The 27,035-nt window shown below is 36.1% G+C and overlaps 1 protein-coding gene across 2 annotated transcripts in view; it reads right to left on the bottom strand.

Annotated features, from left to right (window-relative positions):
* The window catches only part of ESRRG (estrogen related receptor gamma), a 437,669-nt gene that overhangs the window by 173,946 nt on the left and 236,688 nt on the right, over positions 1-27,035 (bottom strand). Inside the window, exon 1 of one of the 2 annotated variants that reach the window (XM_065400565.1) lies at positions 21,540-21,595. The exons of the other annotated variant lie outside the window; for it this stretch is intronic. Coding sequence (XP_065256637.1) covers positions 21,540-21,595 — 56 coding nt within the window. Of the gene's footprint in view, positions 1-21,539; positions 21,596-27,035 lie in introns of those variants that run through there. 2 annotated transcript variants of the gene reach the window in all.

Below are 27,035 nucleotides of genomic sequence, written 5' to 3'. Positions count from 1 at the left end.
TACCAAAAAAATATTTTTCCACTAAGACAATAAAGCTTCAAACACTGACATTTTAAGAACTGAGTCCTGGATCCTGCAAAAACATACTCAAGAAGTAATTATGGGGCTACTCACACAAAGTTACTCATGTATACAGGTGTTTGCAATGTTTTACGTAAGGAGCACTCTATACCTTCAAATAACACATACAAGAAAGCAGCAGCCTAAATAAATACCAAGGACTATTTCCATCTACCCTTGTTATGTGATAAAAAAAAAAAAAAAAAAACAATAAACTAAGGAGGAAAAAAGAAAAATGCAAAAATTTCACATTTCCTATGATGTGCCAAGCACTTTCAATTCCCAGTGAAATAACTGGAAAAATGGGAAGTGTGCAATTTTAGGCAGAAAGCCCTACATAACTTTCTGGATTTGGCTCTCTGAATAAAGACTTGTAGGCTCAGCCATCAATATTTTATAAAGACTTAAGTCACTATGAGTTGAAGTTGAAACAAAAAATATGCATGTAAAGTCATTCACAGTATCTGGGGCCCAATCCTGCAGGACTTACTCGGGGCCCAACCCTGCAGGATGAAAAGCAACTCCTGGGAATGACTGAGCACCAGGAGGAGTTTATATGTTCCTCAAGGGATTGAGGCTCCTAGCCCTTAATCCAAACTCCCACTGACACCAAAGGGGAAATTCGGATTAATTCAGGACTTGGGCCTGTATAAAAGACGCAAAGTGTCTTAGTGACGCTCCCCTTGTACAGTCTGCTGGTAAACTTCTAGAATCATCAGAATATTGCACAGACAGATGTCCTCCTCTGGGTTTTTGAGACAGGTGAAAACCCTAAAAATTATTCGTCAGTCTCTAAATTGAAAATGAAGCACCTCTTTTGAAAATATGTCCTTGCAGTAGCCACTGCCCACTACATATATACTGCTCAGTAATTCACCAACACAATGGTTTCTTCTGCTTACTGTCAAACACATATTGTACATCTATTCAGCATTAAGCAATAGAGCCAATTTACAGGGACCACAACCATTCAAAAGCAAGAGAAACGCTATATGGGAAGTTAACTAAATAACTATCTCACCTGCACCCATAGGCTATACAAATCTTCATTTAGCAACAATTTTGTTGATCATGTTGTAGACAGAAGATATATATTCAGAATGTACAACATAGGTTCTTTAACATGCTCTCAAGTATCTCAACTTTTGTGTGTTCAAACTGTTTTTCATTTGCCTACTGTGGAAGATGCAGCCCCTTTTAATTTGAAAGAAGACAAAGTGGATTATTGGTTAGCTCCACGTGCCAGTAGGGTGATCCATTACCATGGATATTCTACTGCAAGTACATGATGTTGCCTTAATAGTAGCTGGAGCTTTATTGGCTTAAAAAAAACGTAAAAAGGGTTTTGCATGTGAATTGAACTTAATAGGTTTGACATGGACTAACCTTAAAGAATCCAATCCACTCAAATCCCTTTGATGGCTGCAGTTGAATTTTGTGCAAATCTTACAGAAGTAGTCAGGCTGTTGGGATTTCAAGATGCTATGTCCCTTTCTTGCACAGATCTAAAACCAGGCAAAACAATGACACCGAACCCTGCCACCTTTTCAAGGATTCATCTTATTAGGTTCCTGCCTTTATAGCCTGGCTCAGGAAAAGCTCAGATATTTAAAAATAGAGTGGAAGAGAGAAACTGTGAAACTGAAAAATACTTCCCTTTCAGCCTAATATGAACCCTGTAAAATATCATTTTCTATTTTATAAAATGCAGTATTGACATAAACTAAAGAGTTTCATATATATCAAAGAAATAACATGGAAGGATTATTTTTAAAAAGCTTCAGAAATATAGCTAATGTGCAAGGTATTCAGATTGCATTCTTGCATTTAAATTTAAACCTGATTGCTATTTATCTTTTCTAGAAATAATTTATTTTTAGATGCGAATAATGATGACCTTATCCACTGCAATTCAACCCTTCTGTTGCTTGATTTTTAAAATTAACCTAAGCAGGCCTTAAATCTACCTGTTTGTTTTGGAAGGCTACTGTATTAATGCATGACTATTTACTCATCGCCATTTTAAATACCTATGAGATACAGGTGTTTTGTATGAATATGTACATACGTATGTGTGTATACATACGCACATACATATATACATATTTTGTGTTTGTGTGTGCATGTGTGTGTATGACACATTTCTGGTTTTAAAATTATTCAATTGCTGATGTGTTTTATTCAATAGCAATTAAATCCAAAGAGGAAAGAGGAAAAAAAAACTTTTCTAACTGCATTTCTTACTAGACGAAAATGTAGATGACTATAAATGTAACTAACTACAACCAAATCAAAACCACACACGGTGTATAACGCATCAAATATGTAAAGCAGTTATAAAATCTTGGTTAACAAAGGGCACAAAAAGCTCTTAAAAGGAAATATTTTATTTCTGCTAAATTAATAGCTAAAAGCATTACATTTCATCAGTTTCACTTAGGTTAAAAGTCCCAAAAGAGTCTCCTCCTGAAACTGGCTATATTTTATGTGCAAACCAGGCTGAGAGCTATCTAAATCTAGATAAAATTCATTGGCTTGTAATCTTCACAATGATCTATACATCTAAATCTATATGCAAATCAAATGCTCTCATGCATTAACACATTCCAAAGCATCTAGGAGTAAGAGAGCTCTCTCTCTTTTTTCCATTCCCCCCTTTTCTCTCCTCCTCTCCCCCTCTCTTTATTTACACTAGCTACCTAAATAATTCACACTGCCTTCTTTTCAGCCTAAATGTTCTTCTGTTGAAGCCTGCAATGAGCTATTGCGGTAACCAGATGGACACATGAATGCAGCAGGTGGGACAGATGGCAGACTGCCCTGTCTGAGGCTGGCTGTCTCAGCTTGGAATGCTTTTTCCTTCCAGGTACATTATCATCAGTGTAGCAGAAAGCAGTAGGGGTGGGGGGGGACACTTTATCTACACTACTATATATGAGTTAGTTAAATAAAGATTTACTCCAGTCTCCTACAGGAGAAAAGTTTCACTATTTCCGTTTTTCCAGAAAATCACTGAGAAGTAAATGTAAAATGAAAGGAATACCTGAGGTCTTATAAACAACTTGGAAAAGCAAAAGTGTATTCATTAAAACAGCTGATGCTTTTGAAGTTAAAGCAGTCAACCAAACAACCCATTGCATAGCTTTCTACTTTTAAATACCCTTCACCTTTTGCACACAAGTGTTTTTTATTCTTTGGTTTAGAACAAAGATCTTCAGAGTAAACGGTCATGGTTTCCACACAAAACCTTATCACTCATTACATGTACACCCAAAACTCCCACTCTGCCTTCAGTGTATATACAGGATCAGACCCCTAATTCTTTGAACTTATTTTGCTTCCAGTTTCAAGAGATGCGCAAAGGTAATAGTTTATTACTGAAAACATTATGGCCTATGAAAGAAGTGTAATCAATAGATGAAGCAGTAAACACAAAGTCTCTGTTTATCTGGAAATGAACATTTTAATATGCTTTTTCCACTGTGAAACTTCACTGCACAGTGCATTGGGAAGAGAGCAGCTAGGAAAAAACAGCACTATGCATTTTAATTGGGAATAAACAGTTTTTAAAAATCTCTGGAAATATTTCTGGCAGATTCTGTTTGGCACTAATACAGACATATCACAACATATCACAACATTAATCTCTCTATAAATTTCACTGGTGCCCCAAAATTTTTTACCAGTTATAAACTTTTCAAACCTGTAGATAACTGATTTAGTATGTTAAGCAAAAATTCATGTTTCCAGGAAAATTAATATATATATATATATATATATATATATATTTTGCCCGTGATAAAATGGTGTAAGTGGTTACTTGCCCGGGACCCTTGACGCAACTGTTTTTGTTTTGTTTTCATTATCCATACCTGCCCCTTACTGCATCCTTCCCCAGACCTTCCACTCTGCCCATGATACCAGCCTTGACCACATGTCTGTTCCTCCCATGGACCTTTGCATACTTTCTCACACTACACTCCCTGTGCATCAAATGCACCTTCCTTGAACTGATCTAAGGAACCCACCCTGTCCTCCTTCAAATCCCTTCTCATGGTGCACTTCTGCTGAACCACCTATAAGAAATTATCCCACATTTCATAGTTAGGCTGAGGGGCAACTGAAGTCAATATTTATTTACACAATGAAAAAGTGTACCTACACACAGATGCATACACTCACAGAAACATATATATTCCCTATATATGAATTTTATATATTTCCCTTTGCTCCAGCTTTTGTATATGATTCATATTTTTAGACAGTAAAGCTCTCGGAGTAGGAAAAGTGTACTACCTCTATATTCATGGAGCAATTAGCAACATAAATCCTATTCCTGATGGGGGCCTCTGGGCACCACCAAATAGAAATATTAAACAACAACAACATGGAAAATCTCTTATGTGGCTGAATTGCAATTGGGCTTAGCTATTGTTTAAAAATATCAAAATAGTGTTTATGAGAAGATGTATATACTTGATGCGAAATCTAACAAAAACAAGGTGCATCCTTTTTCTAATATTGTTATCACAAAAGCTGGTAGTGGTATCATTCTAAGTGTCCAATTCTGCTCCAACTGAAAAAGGTGGCATAACTCACCATAGACTTCAGTGGAAACAGCTTCAGACCCTAAATTAAACTTATTTGGATAAGTTAGGAACTGTCCCAAAACCAAAACATGAACCAAACCTAAACCTCAATCTATTTTGAGTTTTGAAAAGTTTCTTTTAAAGAAATATTCAATGTACCTTCTAGCGTCAGCTGGCACAGGAAGAAAATATTGAAATAACATCAAAAAGGCTATTCTTGGTATATTTCTAACCTGGCAGAAACCAGGAATTACTGAAAATCTCACAAGACAGCCTGTTGCCATGGGATTTCCTGGCTGATTTTGAGGCCAGAGAGGTTAAGCAGTTTGGATAAGCTTCAGATAAGTATCCAAACTTTTATATGCTTATGTGTACAGACTCGAGCCTCTGAACCTTTTAAGATTCGGCCACCATTATGCTAAGGAAAAAAGATGGAAGAATTCAGGGATTGTATGGGCATGCTGCCAGAGTTATCAAACAGAGTTGGGTGCCAGTGACTTTTAGAAATGACAAAAATGATGAACTGAGGACTATACTCTTCAGAAAAGCATTTGAAGTTATAGTAACCGATCTGTAACATAACAGGAAGATGGTAAAAATAGTGCACTTCAGAATCAATTTAAAAGTGGTATCACACAGGCCCTGACTTCATTAACTATTATTATGTAACCAACTTTCAATAACATTTATGTTCACTACTTTGAACACTCAGGAACATCCTGTTTAGAGACAATCACACTGTGCTACTGCCAGTTGATGTCAAATGTATTGACCATTTTTTAATACCATAATTCTGGAACTAACCTGTAGTTTTTTGTTTTTTTTTAAACCTGCATTATAGTGGTGTGTTTGCCTTGCTAGAGATTGTTAGATCTGCTAGAAGTTGTGCTAGCCCACCGTTGGAAAAAAAAAAACCCTTCCTATTTTCATGAAGTCATAACTAGGCTAGAAACGTTCCCTCTGGGATGAAAACTGTCATACAAGGTCGCCACCAAAAGCTAATCTTTTCATCTAAGTGCAGAAAAAAAGAAGAGTGGAAAAAATAGTTCAGGTTGCAGGACTGCAAGAATATCTAGACCCTTTCTGGTTATGGACATGTGCTGACACATATATTATTCAAAAATAACTCATTTTTAAAAGATGGAGTTAAGAAACTTGCTGGTACATAATCTAATTTAGTTGTTTTGGGCACTTTAGGTGAAGAGTTTTTAAACTGACAAGGCAGTAAACTCTTGGCCCTCTTCTGCTCTCACATAAACCTGTTCAGCTCCCATTGACTTCAAAATTAAACTCAGCGCATTAGAGCCCAATTTTGAACAATTACTTGTGGCTGAGCATATTGCTTACTGTCCTGAGGAGTCCCACTGACTTCAGAACAGTAAGCATTATGCCCTAGTAGTGTTTGCTGGACTGGGCCCTTAGCAGTATCCCCTTAAAGTAACAGGCCTCTTCTTCAGTGAAGCATATGCTTATTGGGAACTTGCCTTCAATAGGAGCTCTGCATGTGCCTCTGAGAGGAGAATTTGACTCTCTGAAAAGCAGTGTGTGCAAATTATAGTGAAAATTCATACATATCTAAATACACATATATACAGTAAAATATAGCATCTTTAAAAAGTGATTATTGGAGACAGATTTTTTTTTAAAAGCATAAATACATATTTAATTCTGTCCCATCAAGAAAATAACTCATTTTTTAAAACTTCCTAATCCTATTCCCATGAAAGTGGTGTAGGAAAGAAGGCCTAAACTTCTAAATTCATTGTACTCAACCTAGAGACTATGGCCAAGTTGTCAAAAGTGCTCAGGGTCAGATTTTTATAATACCTCAGGAGCAAGCAGTCTGTATTGTTTCTCCACGGAGGGGTGAGTTGTTGGGAGCTGAATTCTTTTGAAAAATCCACCCACTTCATTCAAGTGTCTAAGTGAGAAGGGAGGATTTTTTTTAAAATCTAGCTACATATTCTGGTGTCTAAATGGGAGCTGTTAGGTGCTCAGCTATGGCCAGAGTAATGGACACGTAAGAAACTCAGAGAAAGAGAGTGAGAAATTACACACAATATTTATAAAAAAAACAACTTCAAGTTAAATATGGGTTTTCCTAAAAGACCAAAATTGCTCAGGTCAGATAAAATACTAATTAACGGGGAGATGAGAGTGGCTCAGAAACAGTCATAAATTACAAGGGACAAATTCTCCCCCCGCTTCCCACTCTCCCCAAGATGCAACCCCTTCTCTTTAATGGAGCTGCATGGGTATAAGTGAAGGAAGAATTTGGTGCTCATATAGGGACTATAAACAATATATTTTGCAGTAGATCTGTGTTTGTGTCTCAACAATTTTTAAAACAATATATGTACGCAAGAAATGAACACAGAGAAATTAAGCCTCAAATCACATATACATATATATATATATATATATATATATATATACTCTTAAAAGTATGGCACAGACTGCCTTCCCCTGCATCAATAGCCAGAAAATTAAAAACTAAAGATGACATTCTCATCCTTAACATCAAGTATTTCTTATTTCCCCATTCCCCACCAACAGAAATTAAAGCCATAACTTTGAATTCCAACACAGGTCTTAACCCATTTATGCAATTCAGTAAAAGAAAAAGAAAATAAAAGCTTCTTTAAATAAAATCAGAATTACACAATAATTCTTGTACTTACTTCTCTGCAGCTGATCCAGAGCCATTTACATAGCCTTTTGAACACTGTTTAGTAAACAGGGCGTGTACAGTGCTAGCATGCTTCTATCTTGCTTTCCTTGTAAAAGCAAGGCAGGGGTTCTGTTTTTAGTGCACACTTTGGTTCAGTGTTAATCCTGTTTTATGTTGTTCACACCTGCTGCTGACTAGCAGTCTGCTGATGGATTGTGGTTTGTGCTGCTTTCAGTGAATCCTCACTAACCCAGCTCTACAACAAAAAGCTGCTCTGCTAAACTGGAAACAAAGCCCTGATTGCTCCTGAACACTTGAAAAAGGAAGAGCTGTAAAATATGCCTCATCTTCAATTACTTTTCCACTGTCAACTGTTTAGAAATAAACATGGGGTTTTATGTGAACATGTTTATCTTTAGTCCTACAACAAAAAGCTAAAACATATCCTCATGCCTAACCTCTCTAGAAGTTATTCTACTGATAAAAATGTTAGCTGAAAATGCTGAGAACACAATATTTTTAAACATTCTCTGTGCAACTCACCTATTCCTTTCGGTACAAAAATAAATAGATTTGTCTGAGCAGAAATGTCTACTATTATTAAAACATCCTCTGTAAACCTTTATATAAATGGAATTTTTCTGCTTCTGAGGAACTTTCTTCAGAGCGTTTACAGAAAATGCAAAGGGCCTGATTCTGAGCTCACTTATACTGGTGTAAATAAAGAACAACTCAATACAAATCATATCTTTTATCACAGTGTAAAACCATCTTAAGTAAGATCAGAATCAGGCTAAAAGAGTCTACAATGCAAGTAGCCAGTGCACTTAGTTTTACATGGAGAAATTCGACAGGATTCTCTCTCTCTCTTCTGAATCCTGGAAGTTTCTGAGCACCTCCAGTGATGTACTGAAGGTGCTCAACTCCCATGCAGAAGGCACTCGGCATGCCTACTTGGAAATAAAGACCTACGACCAACATCTTCATACTTAGATGTGTAAAACTGGGCACATAAATCCATGTTCAGGTATCTATTAAAATTGGCCTGATTTTCAGAGGTGCTGAGACACCCTGGATTTCAGCAAAATCCATGGCAGCTGCAAGTACTCAGCATCTTTCAAAATCAGGCCAGTTTTACTGCGGTACCGGCATGTGTATTTAAGTGCCCAACTTTAGGCACTCATGTTTAAAAAGGTTTGCCATAACACCCAGTCTCCTCTCACTTGAATTAATGGCAAAAATCCCTATGACTTTAATGGTGCAGAGCTGGACTAATACCTTCATCTTTAATTTTATTATTACAGATAGATCATATTCTGGAGACAACAGAAGGACTCATCATTAATGAAAGGGGTCTGAAACTACGTAGTACTACTACTACTAGTGAGAGGGGTCAAGCTTCAGCCGCCTTCCTCCCACCATAATAGATATCCAGTGCTTCTTAGCTACTTCTTCTCCCAACTAGTCCTTCCCAAGTTTATTGCACTTAGCGTCACTGGGAACCAGGCCTTCGATGTTTGATTTTTCCTGTTGTGCCACCTTGTGTGTAACCTTTCTTCTATGGAGGAGAGAAGCCCAAGTTGCTTCTTGTCTAAGAGCCAAGTTCCTACATCTCCTAAAACACCCATATAAATCTCTTTCATAAAGAAAGGAATGTAGGTTTGATGCCAATCCAGGCAGTTCTCTAGCCACTAAAATTTATTTTACATCTCATGAAGGAAAATTCACTTGAAGATTATGACATTCTTCAGCAGCTTTTATATGGTATAAGGAGTCTTCATGATATTCTAGCTATATTGTATGTCAGGATAATATGCATTAGACAGTTGTGTATTATATTCTGTAACTCTTTCCCCCGGGGTTGTAATGGAAGGTTAGGAATTCATTAGCAAAAAAAAAAAAAAAAAAACCCGAAACAAGCTTAATACTTTAACTGCTCTTGTAATTCAGATGCCAAAACTAAGGCCAGGGGATCATTCTTACTTAGCCTTGACATTTCAGCCTCAGAGTTGTTTTGCCTCCTTCTTAGACTATCGAGGGCTGAGGAGCCTGGCATAATGCCACCACTGCTTTTAAGAAGATACAGAAAATGTGGTAGTGATCTTAGTATTTCCTGGCCACACTCACTCGCCTCCCTTCGGCAACTCTTTACTGGCACAAATGTCACATCCTGGAGACGAATTCTTGAGCTTCGGCTTGGCTTCTCCACAGATTTCATTTCTCTACAATGCCACCAAGTCATTCGTTTTTTGAGGTTCCCCCTCCCCAGTAATAGGGCCTGATCAAGCCTATTGAAGACAATGGGAATCTTTCCAATGACTTCAGTTAACATTGGATCAGGCCCAAACTGCTGAAAAATAAAGGGGAAGATTTTTTAATGGACAAATGAGAGGTTAGAGTGTAGCTTCCCTTTTGTGCCTTTGAAGATCACTCTCAAAATATCAATATGATCCAAAGCCCTAGTTATTTTGGTGAAATATTTGTATCTGCATTCTGCAACATTCTTGCTTAGCAATAACCCAGGGCTGCAACTACGGTGCACTTCAAATCCCCGTCATCTGTAAGTTTGGCCCCTTATCTCCTAAGAAATTTAATATCTACTAAAAAGATATAAAAAAGCCTCCAATAATACAGTACTTCAGAACCTGGCTTTTAATACGGCAAGATGCTTTTCGCAAGATTGTAAAGTTGCTTTGAATGATGGAATATTCCACTTCAACAGCAGCAATTTACCTATTGTATGGTATTAGCGGTTAACCTGTGTATTTTTTATACAAAGCTACACTACGTGGGGGGCGGGGGGAGGGGGAGGAGAAGAGTAACCCTGCCAACCTCACTAGCTCCTGCCTTCAAGCATTGCTTCCAAGTATGCCCTCTTCAGGAAAAAGTTAAGACTACTTTATTTTGATTATAGTGCTTTCCCCAGGCAGGATTTTTTATTTCAGTTCGAATCTTTAAACCCATTACATTTTCAGTGATGCATTTTTATATTTACAGTTGACATCTTCATAGAAGAATGAAACCTTTGAGCTACAGCTCTAAAGCATGAAGGTTGCCTGCAGTAAGTACTTAAATTATTTTACACCCAAATGGAGCCAGTTGTTTTTAGCTAAAATTTAATAAACCTTAAACCAATGACCTTTCTTTTACTGAAAGCTTAGACTTGTGAAAACGAACTTTCCAAAGAAACATATTTTGGCAAGCTAATACCAAACAAAGGGCTATTTAAAGCTGAATGCTTTGTCAATTTATCAGCTTGTGAACATTCCGTTCCTAAATTCCCCACTGCTGCTAAATGTATAGAACAGTGGTGCTTTGGTTAATCGAATACTATCGATTTGAGTGTGTGTCACGGTGATCTCATTGAGAGTAATCAATAATAATCCAAAATCAATCAATCTACTCGTGAACTATCATTTATCAAATCTGAATACACCAAAATTATTTGCAGGCATGAAAAAGAGAAAAGAAGCTAGAAATAACAGTAATAGAATTAAAACAAAAATAGAAAACCCAGTGAGGATAATAATGAAAGATAAACTATCTGTTTGATCTTGTATTTAGCTGTGACACTCTAAGTACTTTTCCCAGCCTGAGGAAGAGCTCTGTGTAGCTTGAAACTTGTCTCTCTTACCAACAGAAGTTTGTTCAATAAAAGATATTACTTTGCCTGTCTTGTCTCTCTAATAATGTAAGCAAACGTTCCCTCCATGCAGTGTCTGTAAATTGATGATGACTCACATTTTTCCTTGCAAATATGCCAGATTTACCCAGAGTGAATTTTGAGATACATTTTCTCTCTCGGATGTGAAAATACACACCAAGGGAGAACATCGTGGGTCACAGTAGTAAATGCTCAGGCATTATTTTATAAAAATAGTATTATGACTGAATTTCAAATGTGTGTCACTGGTACCTTCAAAAAGAACAAGACAAATATATTGAAATACAAAGTAACAGCACCTTTAAGTTTAGCAGTTGCATTTAATAGGACGGGAAAGGATAAAAATACCGAATTTCTCTACAGAATGCATGAAATAGCTGTACCCACTTATCAAAAGAGCTCTTATTGTTGCTGAGGCCTCCTTTCTCAACATATTCACCTGTAATTTTGTCAAGGTAATAAATCCTTCCATTCATTATAGCCCCTCAAATGGACACTCCTATTTAATTCAAATGGAAAAAGGCACAAAGTGTCTAAAACATTTACTTTTGCTAATGTAAAAGTGTTGGCATTTTACTTCATTCCCGATAAGCCGGTGCCAGTGGACGTGATTATTCTTTTCTTATTCAAAGCATATCAGCAGTTTGAAAGCACTCTCAATCTTATCAGGAGTATGAACAGCACAGTTACTGAAAACAGTTTGTACTGCTCCTCTCTCTTTCTGCCAGGCTATCAGATAAACCCAGCTAACTAACTGTATTTACACACAATCAAACATAAGCTGTGTCTTCGATGCACTGTAGCCTGATTCTAGCATGCCATAGGTTTTCTGCTTGACACTAGTGTAACAAAAATACCAGCAGTGAGTATCCCTGACTGACAACAATTTTAAAGAAAAGTATAAAAGCATACAGCTAAAATACAACATAACAAGGATGAGGGGAAAATAGGAGAAGTTGAAAATGAATGCTTTTGAAGTAATAAACCAGTACAGAACATCTCCCGCTAAACACCACACGGACATTTAAGTCCAGCAGCTATTTGGGAAGCAGCATACAAGTGCTGAGACAAAAATTTATTTGAAAAATATTTTGGCTTACTAATTATTTATCCTTTTTATTTATTTATTCTCTTTCTTTCTAGTAGCTACCTATAATTGTAGAAAAAAACTGCAATGATTTGTGAAGGGGCACTTAAGCACCTTTATCATTCCAGGCTGCAGACAGGATTGAAACCAAGACTGCCACTCATAATGATCCAGCCTTAGTTTTCCTGTTGAATTTGTTAAAATACTCATAAAATGCAAACTGAAGATTTTAAAAAAAGTATCTCACAGAATATTGATATTTTTACTGGTAAATACACAGTAGATCTTTTATTATAATTCCTGTTTCAGAAAGGGAAATCCTTGTAAGATTTTGTTTGATTGTAAGGCATAGGAAAAATGAACCTCACATTTTTACAAGGCAAAATTCTCCTCTCACGTACAGTACATCAGTGTAAATTAGAATAAGCCCACTGAGTTCAATGAAGAATTTGGGCCGAGTTACTTTTAAACTGATCGGTACCATGTAGCAATTGAAAAATGAAATGTAAAGATGGATTTATGTAAGCCATATAAGTATATAGACAGAGAGTTCATGGAATTTTAGAAGACATTTTAAGTTTGTTTGAACAGTTGATTAATTACAAAATCCTCCCCTACGAAAGAATCGGCTGCTTAAGCTTTTGTCTATGAATGCACCGTCTTCCCACACCCACCCACTGACTTTTGCTGAATACCTCTGATAAAACAGAAAAGGGCAGGCACGTGCCACCACCTGAGCCCATCTCGTGCTTCTGTCTGGACTCCAGGAACTGAATGAGCCATCCCCTAGATTTGTAGGAGAACAATGAGATGAATTAAGCCAAGTGTGCAATGCTGTGTAATTCAACCGATTGTTGCTTCTCCATCTGTGACACCATGGCCCCATGATTGATGGGACAGGTGTCATTCATACTAATGTAAACCACTGACAGTGGCAGCTCAGCTCTTTTAATATGACCCAGCACCAACTGTACACAATCAGCTCCTGATAGAAGAATGATGTGGTGCACATAAGCCTTTATTCAGTTATCAGGAATTCTGGCTTTACCCCTTTATTGCTCATGGGAACAGTTGGTTAAAGACATGGCATTTCATGCCACTTCAAAACATCTGATCTGTCCCACTAGGTTAACGGCTGCTATGAGAACATTGCCAGCAAATTCTTTCACTGCTGGAAAAATGAATATAATTTAGTAGTGGAAATCTTAGATTCATGGCCCATTAAACAACTATAGTGAAAAAAATCTTTTGCTAAATAATTTTTTTTTTGAGAATTTCACTAAAAATTGTTTTGATAGTTATTCCCATTGCTTGCTTTCAGAATTGTAACCAAAATGTCTTGTTTTTAAAATGGCATTTACTTTTTACTTAGCATGTACTTTTACTGGCCTCTTTATTGTAGTAAAATGATCGAATTATTTCACTAAGCAACGTCCACCAGCTTTCCAAAATTAATTCCTCTGACAATTATTTTAGCCATGACACTTGTCAGCCAACTGTACCATGAACTATTTAAGAAGGAAAACAGCAGCTTTAACATACAAGGACAATAACACTTATCCTCTCCAAAAAGACTGAACCCTACAGCCAACTTGAGGAAGGAATCACCAAACAGTGAACTGCGTGGCGGGGGGAGGGCAGGGCGGGAATTAAATGAAAGCAAATAACTATAAAGCATAATGGTTCAGTCCTTTCTGGTGCATTTTCAATATGTGGAGAATTATTACCAAAAAAACCCAGCTGACTAAACTGGGTGGCTCTGCTAAGTTAAGAAGTGTATGATTTCACTATTATATTGACTATTGTTTTTCATTCGGTTTTCCAGTTTTACATATGCTTAAAAAGTTTCAGATGTGAGATACAAAAGTAGTTGTTTTCTCCAAGAACATTTCTGTAGACAAAACCAAAAAGCGGGGCTGGTGGGGGGCGCAGAGAATCTGATGGATAAGAATGGATTTAATAAAACAAGCCACCTTCTCCTCCCCTCCCCACCCAACCCTTCATATGGGAAAGAATTTAACTAGTGCTTAGGGACAAGTCAGCATCTTCATTTCATATGGACTTACATATGAGTACATCTGCAAGATTTTTAATGGGATAATGTATGATTTTAGGTTGTCAATTTCTGGCTTTTTTTTTTTTTTTGGACGATGTTCGAAATAAGCATCAGCAAATCATCAACATCTTCTCATTCTAACTAGCTACATCCATCAATCTCTGATCACACCTATTAGAATCTCTTTGTAGCCCACAGTACATCTTGCGACAGCTTGACCAGTTGTTTAAGGAAAGAGTGTGTGATGGAGCAAAGCTAAATCGACACATCTGTGATACTTCTGACACCCCTCAGCATGGCTAATATTAATTTGTTTTCTTTGGCTAGGTAAGTGCTGCCAAAACACATTATATATGGTATGCAGTTCCAATCAAAATGATGAAAAGGAGATGTGCAATTTTGTTTCACTCAAAGCAACATGAAAAGACAGAGAATAAGAAATACAAGGGATTATTACAAAGCAATAGTCTAGAGACTAAAAGTATTCTGTTTTAAAGTTTGGCTTCAGAATACAACCCTTTATTCAACTACATCTATCCCACCTATAAAAAACCTCTGCTGAGATTTTTTTTTTTTTTTTTTTAGATTTTTACTTGAAAAAATGAATAGTTTCAGTAAAATACATGACCACATGCATAAGTAAATGTGCACAGTTCTACACAGGATATTATAAGCTGATTGATTAGATTGGGGGAAAGGAATTTCTGTTTAATAAACCCGGGTCAAACTAAGTTACTGCAGTATATTGATGAACCACTCCACAACTGCATGTGTAATGTCCTGTGTTACAGGGTGTGTCATGAGAAGATACGACGTACATTTTTAATAGTAACATTTTTTGTTTGCATATTTGTTTGATACAAATCAGATAGTATGCATGCAAATTATTTTTGAAGGAAATTCTACATAAATGTTGCCCAAATCTAAAATCCTGTCATCTGTCTCAAGATCAGAAATCAAGCAGATTGTACATTTGTCACATATTGAGTAGAACAGCACCCACCCCCAACCAATTCTAAAAGTTTCATTAGTAAATGATCTGTACAGGACATCAGAGTTTTACATACCAACAATGTAGGAAAAAATTGAAACAAAAAATTCAATTATACTTCCATCTGAAAGGAAGTGCTCAAAAAATGCTGCACCAGATGATAAAGTTCAGCTTCATAATTCAGAAAGATACCGTAATTAAAAGAACTTATTTGGAAAATGCAACAGAAAGGACTGAACCATTATGTTTTATAGTTATTTGCTTTCATTTAAATCCCCCCCCCCCCATGCAGTTCACTGCTTGGTAATTCCTGCGTTGGACTGTTGTGACAGTTCAGGTGTTGGTTTTGTTGTTTTAATCAACTGTTCAAACAAACTTAAAATGTCTTCTAAAATTCCATGAACTCTCTGTCTATATACTTATATGGCTTACATAAATCCACCTTTACATTTCATTTTTCAATTGCTACATGATACCGATCAGTTTAAAAGTAACTCGGGCCAAATTCTCCATTGAACTCAGTGGGCTTACCCTAATTTACTCGATAGAGCAATGAGGAGGAAAGATACACTTGGTTGTTACAAAGGAAGCAAATACAGAATAATGTAATTATATTCCATGCATTACATAAACAAATAAGGCTAAGAGGTTTAAATCTTTCAGAATGTTACAAAAATATGAGTCGTTTTAAGGAGCACTTATCATCAAAAGGCAATGGTTTATAATATCTATTGCATCTGAATTATTCTGCGAAGTACTACAGAAACAGAGAAATGCTATCCCTGTAAGAAATAAAGGGAGAGCACACATGATCCCGCAAAAGCACAATTCAGTTTGAAAATTTTTTTTTTTGCATTAACGTATCATTATACTTTTACTTTTTGCCAAGAGCAATTTAAAACATTTACCAAAGGATGGTTTTTTGATTTTTATTACTACTTTTGGGGGGATGAGGTGGAGCTGAAAGAAATTAAAATTGAATCTATATTTTATATAGGTTTCTAAAGGCATTGGACTTTACATTAAAAAGGATATGTACTTTTTTCTATAAAACAAATTATAGTTTAATAAAACAATACCATATGTCAGAGGAAGTGTGCTTTTATAATGAAATTTTTTGATAAAGGCCAAAAATTACAAGAATGCCCCTAAATATGATTACTTATATAAATTATTCGGAAGTTCAAATTATTTATATAAAAGGGTGGCATATTCTATGGAAACAATATTAATGCAAAAATTAGAAATGTTGGAATCTATGAAGAATCTGACAAAATCAGAAGCAAGAACTTTAATATGTACATTGTTATTTATTCAGCTAACTCCCTCTTCTAGGACAAGCAAAACCAACAGATGAAAGCAACAAATTCTTAAAAAGGTAACTGCATGCAGAAAAGTCGAGAGAGATCTTTGCATGTGTACTGTATATACACACTACATACAATGTATGACTGTAGCATGCACACATGTGACACAATCTGTTGTATGTAGACTGATAATTGATTTATACATGTAAGTAAATGTACAGATGTGTGTGATTACATCAGTGATGTCTAGAAGCAAAAGAAGATGTACGAAATGTAAAAGAACATGTAATAAGTGGAATGTCAAGCTGCAGAGACTGTTGGTGTCATCCCTGCACTATCAAACATACACATGAGTATGATTGGAGACAGAGAGGCTAAATATTTCACTGTCAGAGCATGTCGAGAAGTGCAATTCATTTTTCTCTCATGTGCTTTAGGACAATGACAATTTAATACAAGACTAGTGGATGTAAAAGAGATAAAAACTGAACAAACTGGCCCAGCATAATCACAGATTTCCTCCAGAGAGCTCGCTAGCATGAGGCTCATATGCACTTGTAACATATCAACATTTTATTGTTTCTTTCCTCCATGAATCTGCTATGAGGCACGAATTCATAGCAGAGCTTATCTCATGGCAGAGCTTACTTTCAACTTCAGTAGGGACATTGACCAAGAGCTCTTTCTAAATGTATTGTCTCTATCCTAAGCATTGTAATGACTGATATAATATTAGCAAAACTTACTAATAATTGGGGCCATTTGTTTGAAGGGTGCTAATAAGTTCATTCTTACTTATACTTGCAATGGGGCAAAAACAGCACCCCAAATGTCAAGGGTCATTGTCCTTTAGAAATATTCAGTAAAATGACTATCATATTTAATCACCCTGTTGAAAAATAATTAGGATTTAATATCATATTTTCACTGTATAATCTGTGATATTGCTATACAATATTGGCTTATATAGCTTTAAGAAATGTGGGCATACTATAGCTCTAGATACTCTCAGCAAAGTATGCTTCAAGTATTGTTAAATATAATCATAGACAAGTTACCTTCTGTATTTGATGAATAGCACCATGTATTTGAAATTAATTGCAAAAGTAGGGCTTGGCTAATGAGGCAGTCCTTATCTTTTCTCAGCAGTGCAAGCACAAGTATTTTTCTGCTGGCTCAATATTTTCTTTTAAATGCCCAAAGTGCTATTAGCTAAGTTGAAATCTGATTAAAACAACAAAACCAACACCTGAACTGTCACAACAGTCCAACGCAGCTCCGGGAAGTAAAGGCTCAGACTAGTCCTATTCCTTGTTTTTTGCATGTGTTTTTGAAAATAATAATTAAATAAATAATTCCTGTCGCTTCTCTCTATTGCTTCCATTCCCATTAGCATCTTTGAAAACACTTTGCCAAGAGTGGCGGTATTCCTTAGTGTAGAATTATAGGTACAGTGCCTTCTATATGTCGAGACTTTAGTTAAATAAATCTATAAAAGGTCTTAAAACAGAGGGCTCTTCAAAAAAAGGACAGCATGCCATGGAAAAGGGGGGAAAAAAACAGTGGAGAAAATTATCAGCCATTCAAGAGAATTAATGGATATCCACAAGGGCTTTGCTAATAACATGGGTTAATTACCACTGCAACGCACCAGGCTCAGTAAATAAAAGAGCACAACCATAAACACATTAAAATGAGCAACCATCACTAAAAGAGAGGCCAGCCCCAGTAAATGGAAAGCTGTCAAAGAGCCATTTCAGAACAAGCCCTTTACACTTTCCGCAGGATTTGAAAACTTGCCAAAGAAGTCTATGAAAAACAAAAAACAAAACTTAAAAGCAAAAACAAAAAAAAGGAAACACGGAAGAAGGCCCATTTGCTGTCCAAGGGGAGAACACAAAAGGAATCTATTCATTCAGACACACTTTTGGGTTTACTTCATACCAGAAAGCTTGGTTCTACATTGTGTGCTTGGTATGGCAGCTGAGACCCTATAGTTTTTGGACTTGAACTCTAACTGCTTGCTTTATTTTTTAAAAAGGTTAAGATAACTAACGACTCTAATATGCGAGATTAAAAACCTCCACCTTCAGGAAAGTAACTGTAGAGTGAAGTCGGTTGTCATTTCCCACTAATTGATGAAGAAATGTTCTATAGTCCACCCTTCCCCCACCTTCACAAATTGCAGGTATTTCCAGATCAAATTCTTTGGAAATAAGAGCTATATCAAAAATTTTTGATAGGGGAAGAATGAAACTAAGACAAACTCTCTCTCAGATATATATTACACACACACACACACACACACACACACACACACTATATTATATAAGTAAACACACAAACCATTCCCAGATTGAAACATGATACAGTTTATAAAAATAATATGAAATATGTACACTGGCTATCATATTAAAAATATTTTTTTTACTGTATGTGACTCCAGACTAGATCCACTTTCATTATCTAAATTACACTTATCTTACTGCTCATAATCTGTGCATTTTATTTCTCATACTGTAGAATCAAACAAAAATCCATGCAACATTGTAACAGCCACATTTGTTAATTTTCAATTAAATTCTTTTGCATATTTTTGAATGGGGGAAGTAGGGAAGGGGTCGAGGGGTTCAAATTCATGAAACAGATAGAGTGAGCCACAAAGGGCAAATGTACAGTGCACAGAAGCTATCTGGAGTCACAAATCTATTCAGTTTTCTATGTTTGGCACTCAGAGATCATGTTTAAATGTACTAAACTAGTTCCTCCCCCTCCTCCCCTTCTTTGGAGTGTTTCAATTGCCTTTCCTTCTTCCAACAGCTGTGACAACTGTTAAAACAGTCAGTAAAATTAAGTCCGCTCTATAATCCTGTAGTCAATGTTACATTTTAATCAGAGGTTGTAGGAGATTTCATGTTATGAACACAATGATTCATTTAGAATGATTAAACTGACACATATGTCAAAATGAGCAGATATATTTATTGCGTCTGTTAGGGTATTAACTATTATTATTATTATTATTATTATTACTGCTGAAAAGCAAAAACCAAGGTTATTGCATTCTTTAACATGCTCTGTCTTAAAATCAAAGCATACCTAGTGATGGTCAGACAGATGTCTGTGCACTCCCAAAATGTTTTGTCAATTTTTAGCATGGATCCTCCTCTACACAATAATTACTGTAGAAATTGTCCACTTGTAGAGATGTTTATTTCATCTGTATAGCTTTCTCTGTGGTTTCCTGTGCATGTGCACATGACAGCATGCAGTCAAAATACAACTACTATGAATATTGATAGTTCTGGGGTTTATTAATTGAGACAGAGACAGATGTGTTTCTGAGCATTAGATATTTCTGTCTGTCCACTCAACCACACACCCATCATACCCTACATCCGGAGAGTAAATTGGATTGTTTTAAGAAGACTTTTAGTTGAGCCAAAGGGGGGGGGGAAAGAATTAGTTTAAATCTTGCAGCAGAGCCAAAAAGACATGTGCCCTGATTTCATTTAAATGCATCTACTTTAAGAGGCTTATCTAAACTAATCATTCAAATTAGCTGTAAGAAGGTAAATTCAGGAAAGCTCCTTTAAAAAAGAACCTCTTCCTATCTTTAATTTTTTTTTTTTAATTATTTTCTACAGAAAATTTAAAACATGAAGTGAAAGCTATGGCCATTGCATTCTTGCACTATACAGCAGCTCACTGAGCACTGACCTATAAACCATGTCTTAGTGGGCATCCTACCTTTGTTTATTTTCATTTATTTACCTCTGCAGTTTTATAGGGGGTTCTTCCCTCTCTCACCTCAAACTGTTTTCCCATTGGCAAGTCTATTTACTGCTGTTCTCTTTAGTTCCTATGTTATATCACCAACATACAGTCACTGTAAGTCACTTTCCATCTCTAGCTTAATTACAAATAGCAATGCAATATGCAGACACTAAGGACAGCTAGTGGGCATCTACCTATAATACACTGTCACCTCTCTATACAGCCTTCCCACACAGTATATCTAGGGCTATATTTACTATTAGCGTTTTTTCTTCAGTATTAAAACATTCATTGCTAGCGTAATATGAAGGCACAGCAAAATAACTAGCTTGACATAAAGAAAAATGAATCAATGACAGCTCCCGTGATATACTAATATTTAATCCTGAGTATACGTTGAAATCAAGTTTATAAGCTACTCATCAGCACTAGAATGCTGGATTTTGTTTGGGTTTTCTGCTTTTTATCTCAGAGAGTCCAAGTATGTATACCTGAATGTATACAAAACTAGGTAGTTAATAGGTACAGATGAAACAATTCTCTCTCTCTCTCTAGACAATAAATTACTTTTTAATGTATTTATATATATTTGTATGTCTTTTTCGGGGGGAAAAGCAACAAAATAAAACAAAACAGACTACAGGCTAGTTGGAACAAATGTACTTCGTTCCACCAGTTCTCTATTAAAGTACAAAACATTAAAAACCAGTTTGGTTCTTTTCTTCCTCAGTATTTTCTTCTCCTTTATTAAAAGGCACACCATTTCCTTGTAACTAAATAGACAGATATGTCAGTGAAGTGCTGGTTGAACAGTATTTTAGACCTGAATTGTGGAAGGCTAGTTGTGAATATTCATCCTTAAAGAGGTATTAACAGTTCTGTTCTTTTCCCTGCTAACTCTGCATAGACAGAAATGACAGGGAGACCAAAATATCTGTCATATTGAAAATACACGAGAGGCACTAATATAAATCATTTTCAAAATATATTATTTTTAAACCTTTTTTTCCCTGGGAAAATGTGTCCTACTTCAAGGCATATTTTAACAATTCACTAAGCATTTGTGCCAAGTGCCTATTATTAGTACCTGAATAAGAAGTGACTGTCACACAGCTGTTTTACTGACAGTCACAGGGCTTTGACTCAAAGGTAACATTGTAGTCAGAGAACAATTCTCCACTTACTGAATTAGCAGATCACCCTCAGCACAAAAAAGACAAGACAGACACAAACGACCATTCATGCACACAGAAGCCACAGAGCACTACCTGAATCAATGTTTACATTTTTTCCATTTAAAAAAAAGAACAAAAAAAGAAAGTAAGAAAGGTACCTACTCTTCTTCGTAGTGAAGGGAAAAAGATTCAGGAAGGCAAAGTTCTACCGAATCCATGTGCGCTCGGCAACCATTATTTGTGCACCCCAGCAATAAATCAAAGTTTCCTTGACAGAGCACAGTGCAATTAACACAAATGTTCTCCTGGTGACAAGCCTATAGGCACAGCCAGTTGGGACCAAAAGCTCTCACACTCTCCTAATCAAGGACTTAAAGCCCCGATTGGAGCTTATTAATATGAAGTAGGGCTTTACATATGCAGTCCCACTGGCCCAGACAGATACTGGATTGGTAGCACATTAGCCAATCAGATGTGAGCAGAACAGAGGCTGCACAGATTGAGAAGAGCCAGGCAGGTAGAGAAGGGTGGAGAAACTGAAAGAGACTGAAAACTGAGAGTAGGGAGTTAATAAAAAGAAATTTAAATGCTACCAATATTTTCTAAGGGGCTACAAAGAAAAACTAATTAGCATAACTCTCTAGGCACTAGATGTTTTCTGTAACTTAAAACACTGTTAGCCAGTTACCCTGAATGGAAGAAATACATGCAGACTCTCAGTTAATGTTGTGAAGAATTCATCATAAGGTAGAGAACTAAGTTTGTGCTGCCATTGTCTGTTTATTCCATTGTTGTTTTTGGGGGAGGAGGGGATTGCTGGGGGGGGGGGAAAGAGGGTTTAAGTGCTTTTGCTTTTTTTCATGCATAAATTATTTTTTATCTTCTAATTTTTCTGGTACATACTGAGCACCTAAACTCAAAATTAATTGTTCTAAAGATGCTGGGTAACTGAACTTTTAACTGTAAGTTTGTGTTGTCAATTTTATCTCTCTCTCTATATATATATATTTAGAACTGAAAATCTCATTCAGTACAGACTTGACAGAAAAACTACACTTTAAAAATGCATCTGTTTTAACAGCACAGGTGCACACATTGTTGAGAACACATACGTGTACATACACCTATAGTAGATACATGTTAATATGGGCATATTTAACACATTAGCCACAAATGCAAAACATTTAGATGTTGTTCATAAACAGAAGGAAAAGCTCCTGCTCTGATCAATTTCTTTTGTAACTGAGCAGGGATTATAATGGACTAAACTCAGCCTGTTTCATTTTAACAAGATCAGACTGCATTGTGGTAGGTCTGCATACGTACCCCAGCAGGTTTTGTTTTTTTTTTAATTTATTTTTAAAGCAAATTTTACCAAACTGGAAGGAAAGTAAATATATCAAACCCATTACTTGTATATATGCCATTGCCTACATAATCATCTTTGAGCCTAATAGCTCCAAACCACTTGCTTTTATAAGTCATAGTCATCCACCTCAAAGAAAACTCACTGAATAAACCAATTTAAACAAGTAATCATACACAAAATCAGACATCGTTTACACTGAAAATACAAATTTTAAAAGGAGCAGCTGAAAAATAGGGGTATGATAAATTTCCCTCAAAAGCTACCGTTTATTATTAACATTACAGCTAAAATATACTTATTTTCTGGTTTCAGAGAAAGATTTTTTTTCTACCAGCCTGCAATGGAAATAAATACCAGCTATTTATGACAAGGAGATAACTGCTACCTTCTTAAGAGTGGAGAACCCACAATTTTTTATAATTCAGCTCTAGTGTGCACAAATCTTTTGTGACTGGGGTTCTACATGATGCAAATGACAATCTTTAAGATCAAAACAAACCAGTGCACACCCTCAGAATGCATTAATACCACTCACAAATGGGAACACAAATGTCCTCTTCAAATCTATTACACAGCTTTTGGGGGAAAGAAACCCCAGAAATTAAGTCTAAAAATAGAAATGCAATAGATATGTTTGAAGCTCTTTGTGACAGAGAGTGATTTCCAGTGTAATGTATTTAACCAGATGTAAAGGATGGGCCTGCTCCTTACATATGCGGCATAAAATACATGCAAGTTTAAGGATCAGACTTCACACAGCAAAACTATGGCTCTCACTACTGTATAAAAGCAGGTAGTAAAAGCTTAATTACCAGTAGCATTATGCTGTCTATATTGTTAAATGTGAACTCTGTAATTAAGATGTAAATTCAGTTGTGAGCAGTGAATTAAAAGAGCTCTGAGATGTAGAGTAAAGCCCAAGCATTCTACAGACACACCATACAGACAAAAAAAGATTAGTTTTGATCAAATCTTAAAACAAGAGGAATTTCATCATTTTACGGCATTAAAACCCCTTCTTAAAAAAGCACTTTGATAAAAGAAATGCTGTGGTTGTGGGAACCAAATCAGCACTTGAAAATTAAATATTTATTCTATGCTATAGGAATCTTGATTTCCATATAAATCCAAAGTCCAAATCCCACTAACTGGTTTATTCATGCACATCTCCAACAACATATAAACCAATAAATGTCTTTAGTTTAAATGTATAACTTTGAATATACATATACGCTCACTATAAAGTAGCTATTTTCTAACTATACTGGCATTTGGATTTGAAATTCCTTCAGACCCTGTACCTGTGTGTGTTTTATTATTAAAAAATAATCCATGAAGGATCTATATATATGAGTAATTTGATACAAGTCATTTTTAAAGTACAGTATCATCATCTTTACTGGAACATATATCATTTGAAATATGATTTTTAAGCCATCTTAAACCTTATCAGACCAAAATTTACCTCATGTTTACTTTCGTTCATTATCTTTTAGACTGTATATTTATACTCAGCAGCTGAAAATCTGACAGTCTATGCCTTCTCTTGTGGTCTGTCTTCCATCCTTTTCATGTTCATATAGTTTCCACTACCCCTTTGCTTTCCCTCCCTATCCAATCTTTCTCTCCCCCTATTAACCATCACTACCTTTCCACCAACCATCTTTCATCCAGGCAAGCAGCTGCCTTCACTGCTGTGCTGCTCCTTAGATGACCAGAAACACAGTGCTGCTATACTTTACGTGTTGATAAACAAAGCAGCTAGCTTCCTCCCCTGGGACTGAAAGTGCCACCTCCACCAGATCAGGGTCTGGAATTCCAACTACATTCTTGAACTTCGGTTTCCCCAGTTACTGTTCAGCTAAAAAAAATGAAAGGCTACTACAGCAGATAACAGAGGCAAGTGTGTAGTTAAGTTTTCTCAGTAAACTTTCTTGCACAACATTTGAAATGAATAAAAAGCACTGGGGGGGGGGGAAATACAATCAAGGCAGCCACTGGTTTACAAAATTTCAGCAGAGGGTATGGATTAAGAACACGCCCGCATGTACACACACGCGCGTCTGAAACTAACTTATCAAAATCTACAGTGCAAAATCTTACCACAAGGAGTATACAAAACACAGTAGAAATGGAATCAAAGAGAAGGAGGGGGAGGAACTGTAATGAGTGTCTGCACCAGTCAATGAGAATTACTGTGCAGTGTCTGCATCTCCACATCTCTCTGCGCGTATAATTATCCCTAGTACATCTTTAAGCGTCTTCACACTTAAATGCAATCGACATTTCAAGGCACCCAAGCAGCCAGATTCCTTAACCACAGCTACCTCAAGGCAACCGAAGAAGTAAAGATTCAGTGGCACTTTACAGAAGCAGCACAGCACGTCGTGCCAAGTGCATTATATTTACTTAAAAGAGCAATGAGGAAAAGACAGTTGGGAAGGGACAAAAACATCAAAAATTCAAGCACCTGCTCCGAGATTATTTATTTTAAAACAAATACACTTTCTGAACCTATTCTAGTTGAGAAGGATGTTCCCCACCTCAGCAAAATCTATCATATTTTCAATAAAGTTTGAATTAAATGTTGAAATATCACTGGTTGTTTGAAATGAACTATGAGAGGACCAAAGTAGTGTTTATCTGTTATTCCCTCTTTGCCACTCTGCAAAGTAACTGGGCGAGCTACTGTCAAGTAAAAACAAATGTGTGTTATGCTACTGAATGCTCAGCATTAAAACCGCTCTGCTGCTGTCTTAGACACATAATTGGTTTTGATTTTGGAGTTTTGCCTTTTGTGCTCTTTATTAGAAGGCACACAGTGCATCTCTGGACACACTGTTAATGTTGAAAAAAATCCTTTGTGCTAAAAAAGTTGCAAACTTTGTTCACGTTTGTATATAGTTGGGCAACGGGTAGCAGGTAATTACTTTAAAACCATCTGCTACTTCAATCTGTATTTAGCATTAATCACTCCTTGCTTTGATCTTAGACAAAAAAAAACCCCAACACTATCTCAAAATGTGCTTTAGAACTTCACCATAGACCAGGAATTGTCCTATACACAAGGCTGAGGGTTGGTTGGTTATTTTTTTAAACTTTAGCAGATAAAATTTCTTCTCTAAGAAATCACAGCAATCACTTTGCCATATTACCAAAGTACATGCAAGTCACCGGAACTTAATAAAACACGGCATATTTTCTATTTCCTTTATTTTCAAGGACATGGGAATTGATATTTAAATGACTGCCTTCACTGATACAGAATAGAACCCTTTCATACTGCTGTAAGTGAAAATTGTTCTACTGAACAAAATACCTTTTCCAAAGCCAAAAAAAGTGCCCACCCATTGCATGACATCCCAAAAACGTCTATTCTCATTAGAGATAAATGGAGCAACCGCGCCAATATTGATATTTTTTGATTACACCAAGCTCTTATCATAGTGTAAGTTTCTTCAGAGAAGCAGAAGTGCGTTACTGTCTCAGACAGCCAAGGATAAGATGACTGAGGGAATTCAGTTGCTCTGTTTAATTAATACAGGATTATTTCACTTTCATTTTGTGAAGCTAATAATATGACTGGTGGAATGTCAGTAAAAATTAAATCATAAACTAGTGCAGTACCAAAGGGAAAACTTACTTTAGTTATTGAGTATTCCCAGCAGAAATCTTGAAAATCTTATACATATTTACACTGATAAAATACCACATGTACTTCATGGGATACTGCAAGCTTTCAACAATCCTTATGGCATGTATTTACAGAGCAAGAGTTAACATTTTGAGATTACACGTTAATAAATGAGTTGCAGTTATATTGTTTCCTGAATGTTAAGCACCAAATGCTAAATGCAGAAACACATTCAAGGTCAATGTCCTATTTTAGACCTTTTCAGCAGCTGTGGTATTATGATAATCACACTTAAAATATTCCTATAGAAAGAGTAAATTAGCCCTTTTCACTAGAAAGATGATTATGATAAACAATAAATCTGAAAGAGCACAAATTCATATTTCTTTTTTTCCAAAGCAATGAATTGCTGTTCCTTATTGTGACAGTGGCATTTCCATACAGGAATAAAATAGAAGGGTCCACATTATTCTGCTTTTGAATTACCTTTTATTTTTCAAAGGTCTTATATTTGAGAAAACATTTTTTCACAAAAAAGGTTTGTTTGCCAACAGAACAAAAAAACAAAAACATTTAATTCTCAGTCTTTCTTTCCCCTCCACAACCTGCATGAAATATAGGATCCCACAAAACAAGACGGCAGAGAAGAAAAACT

The sequence above is a fragment of the Emys orbicularis genome, chromosome 3, assembly GCF_028017835.1.
Source record: "Emys orbicularis isolate rEmyOrb1 chromosome 3, rEmyOrb1.hap1, whole genome shotgun sequence".
Classification (NCBI taxonomy): domain Eukaryota; kingdom Metazoa; phylum Chordata; order Testudines; family Emydidae; genus Emys; species Emys orbicularis.
The sequence above is the reverse complement of the archived record's forward strand: the minus strand, read 5'-3'. Positions and strand labels throughout refer to the sequence as shown.